The sequence below is a fragment of the Telmatherina bonti genome, assembly GCF_933228915.1.
Source record: "Telmatherina bonti genome assembly, chromosome: 8".
NCBI classification, from domain to species: Eukaryota; Metazoa; Chordata; class Actinopteri; order Atheriniformes; family Telmatherinidae; genus Telmatherina; species Telmatherina bonti.
Window position 1 is genome coordinate 18,227,256 of NC_136626.1, and position 3,214 is coordinate 18,230,469.

The following is a 3,214-nucleotide window of genomic DNA, read 5'->3' on the forward strand; positions in this document are numbered from 1 at the left end:
CCCAAATTTTCCAACAACTGACAAGAAATACTCTCAATCAGTCAAGACCTTTCTTATTGTTCTTCCAGTGAGCATGCTGAAGACTGCAAGGAGAACATGGAAATTTTTCATTCTTAAAAAATAAGAAAAGACAAATTTATTGTTAGACTAAGCATCTTTTGTTAAATACTTGATAACTGCAAATTCGTATTCAAGCTGAGGATGACTTTCTTAGCTTGAATGAGAAGCATCAACTCAGGTGTCTGTAAATATGGTGATATTTAATTTCAGTTGACATTGTAAAGACATAAAACTAATTCACATCTTCAGCAACGACATCGTTATCAGCTTGTATGAAGTGAGCGAGGAAAGGCTAGCTAGGCTGCACAAAGGGACATATCAGTTATCAAACCTACCTTATTCACTTTAAACGTACACCATTTACCTGGTGAATATAGACACGTCCTCGGTGCATTAATTCGATCCGTGGACGAAAGATATGAAAATACATGTTTCGGAGGAGGACTTATCTTACATTTTTATAAGTATGCTTAACATTAGCTAGCAACAGTACACAGGCAGGACGCTAAAAATACCTAGCAACAAGATGAACAAAGGCGGAAAGTAAACTCAAACGTCGTAAACAACACCAGTCGTGTTCTCCTTTACCCAGAAAAAACATAAATGTTTGGTGCTTTTCGATATTGAGACAACTTAGTTTAATTGTCAGCATACTTTTTGAAAGAAATAATTGATGAATGTGTTTTTTAAAAAGTAATTTTAAAGGCAAATCTTTAAAAAAAATGCCATTTATTTTGTATCTTCGACCGGAAGTAGTTTTGGTGTCAAAGGTTGAGCACATTGTTCCTGCGCGGTATAGTTGGTCTCAGAGACTAATAAATGAGATCATACAAAGATAACAAATATAGAACTTGTACATAACACTTGTCAAATCCGGGAAAAAAAAAAACTTAATTCGACGGATTTTGTACATAATACATCATTTCAGGTAAGCATGAAGAATGATATGGGGAGCACGTTAAAGCTAACAGTTAGCTTGGATAAAGGCATATGGTAGTGTTTCCTAGCGTATACTAGTATGAAAATTGTTTTATTTATTTATTTATTTATTTAGTGGAGGAATGTATCTGCTTTGACAACCTTTAATCAGACTAACCAAATTAAACTAGCTGCATGATTTTCCATTGTTTCCTTTACAAGTTCATAAACTGGAGCAGAGATGGCTGGGATTCTGTTTGAAGATATCTTTGATGTAAAAGACATCGATCCAGATGGCAAGAAGTTTGACAGAGGTTTGTACGATGTAATACAATACACATAGTTACACAAGACCTCTGAAGCGTGAGTTAACTGAAACTCATGCTTTAGTTGCCTCCTTCTTTCCGATTTATCATTATTAATGTAACACACCTGTGTTACATGTATGTTATGGAAATTGCAACAATAACCAACTATATCAAAATAACTGAAGTGAAAAAAATGAATGTCTGCAGGAAAACCATGGGTCCTAGCATTCAAGTTCGCTAGACACCCCCAAACAACATAATTACAATTCAGCTTCTCCTTGCATCTGTTTCACATAAAGAAGAGGGGCAAACACAATATTAGCCAGAGGTTTTTAAGTTTGTCTGACCAGTATGCACTTGGTTATAATTTTTCCTAAATGGAAAAGTGTCCATCATCTCATCAACATTATTCTGTTTGCTGCAGTGTCTCGTCTACATTGTGAAAGTGAATCCTTCAAGATGGACCTCATCTTGGATGTGAACATTCAGATTTATCCTGTTGATCTGGGTAAAACGGTCACCATTTTATTCTCAAGGGTTTTTAGTTTTATTAAGCTTAATGTTAATATTAATCTGACTTGCACACAATATATCCAGAATAGAATGTGGCATAATTTATTTGCATTATTTTTATTAATACTTATTTTTGTTGTTTTACAAGTAAAGTGATCTTATTTCTTTTAGGTGAATCTATGCTAGCTTTTTCTTTTGGTTTCATAATCTTAAACTCAAATCCATTTTCTTCCATTTGTCCTGCCTTTCCTCATTTTAACAATTTAAAAAGATCCCATTACTTTTAGATATCAAGTAGTAGTGTTGATCTAGCCATCTGGAAACATCAAAATTATTGAGAAGAACCTATTTCTCAAACCCTGAAATGCAAAGGACACCCTGCTCCTGCAAAATGGAGGGATGAGACCAAGCCGTAGTGACAACAGGAAGAATTGGGATTAGGCCACATGCAGGCAGGCTGTGCATTATTGCTAAGTTTTCTAACTGGACATAGATGAGAGTAAACTGAATCATGCATCAAAAAATGAGCCAAGTTACAATGTATACACCTAATACCTTTATCTTTTCCTTTCATTGTCTGCTTTGTTCAGGCGACAAGTTCAGACTGGTGATTGCCAGTACTTTATATGAAGATGGAACACCAGATGATGGGGAGTATAATCCTCAAGATGATCGACCGTCTAGGTAAAACAGGATTTTGTGGATGATACTGTAGATGAATGCTGTATTTTACTACCTAATACCACAGCCACTTTAATGTCCACAGTATATTTTTGGTCTGTTTAAAATTTGTGCTCTTATTTCATGTTATTCAGAGCAGACCAGTTTGACTATGTGATGTATGGAAAGGTCTACAAGATTGAAGGCGATGAGACTTCAACAGAAGCTGCCACACGTCTGTAAGGGAAATATGACCACACAGTATTTTGCAAATACTCACCTAAAGTGTGACTGAATAGTCATTAACTATTAGAAAGAAATGTAAAGTGCTACCAGGAAGTTGAAGATGAAAATTAGGCAGCACGCGTTTAATTTATTAGTGTAATCCTAAATTCCCTGGTGTGCTCTGTCTTTCAGCTCCGCCTATGTGTCTTATGGAGGTCTCCTCATGAGGCTGCAGGGGGATGCCAACAACCTTCACGGTTTTGAAGTGGACTCCAGGGTCTACCTCCTCATGAAGAAGCTGGCCTTCTAAACCTCTGTGTCTTCACCCACTCACGTGGTTTCTACTGTTGTCACAGTTTACCTCAAAGTCACCGTAAGCAGGGCACCAAACCGCTTCATGTTAGTCTGGAGCTATGAGCAGCTTACAGACAGGACACATGGATTTTTAAGAAAACATCTTATCTTCCCCTGTTGGTTGGTTGACAGTGGTTCCACCAAGGAGATGGATGAGAGACTAAAGAACTGCTGCA

General features: G+C 36.7%; 1 protein-coding gene across 1 annotated transcript; it reads left to right on the forward strand.

Moving 5' to 3' along the window:
• The first annotated feature begins 831 nt into the window (after positions 1-831).
• polr2h (RNA polymerase II, I and III subunit H) lies at positions 832-3,183 on the forward strand. The gene is made up of 6 exons (XM_079244691.1): positions 832-988; positions 1,201-1,292; positions 1,711-1,794; positions 2,390-2,483; positions 2,615-2,698; positions 2,877-3,183. Exons 2-6 carry the CDS (start codon positions 1,220-1,222, stop codon positions 2,992-2,994), a joined length of 453 nt encoding a protein of 150 aa, XP_079100817.1. The 5' UTR covers positions 832-988; positions 1,201-1,219; the 3' UTR covers positions 2,995-3,183.
• The last annotated feature ends 31 nt before the right edge of the window (positions 3,184-3,214 follow it).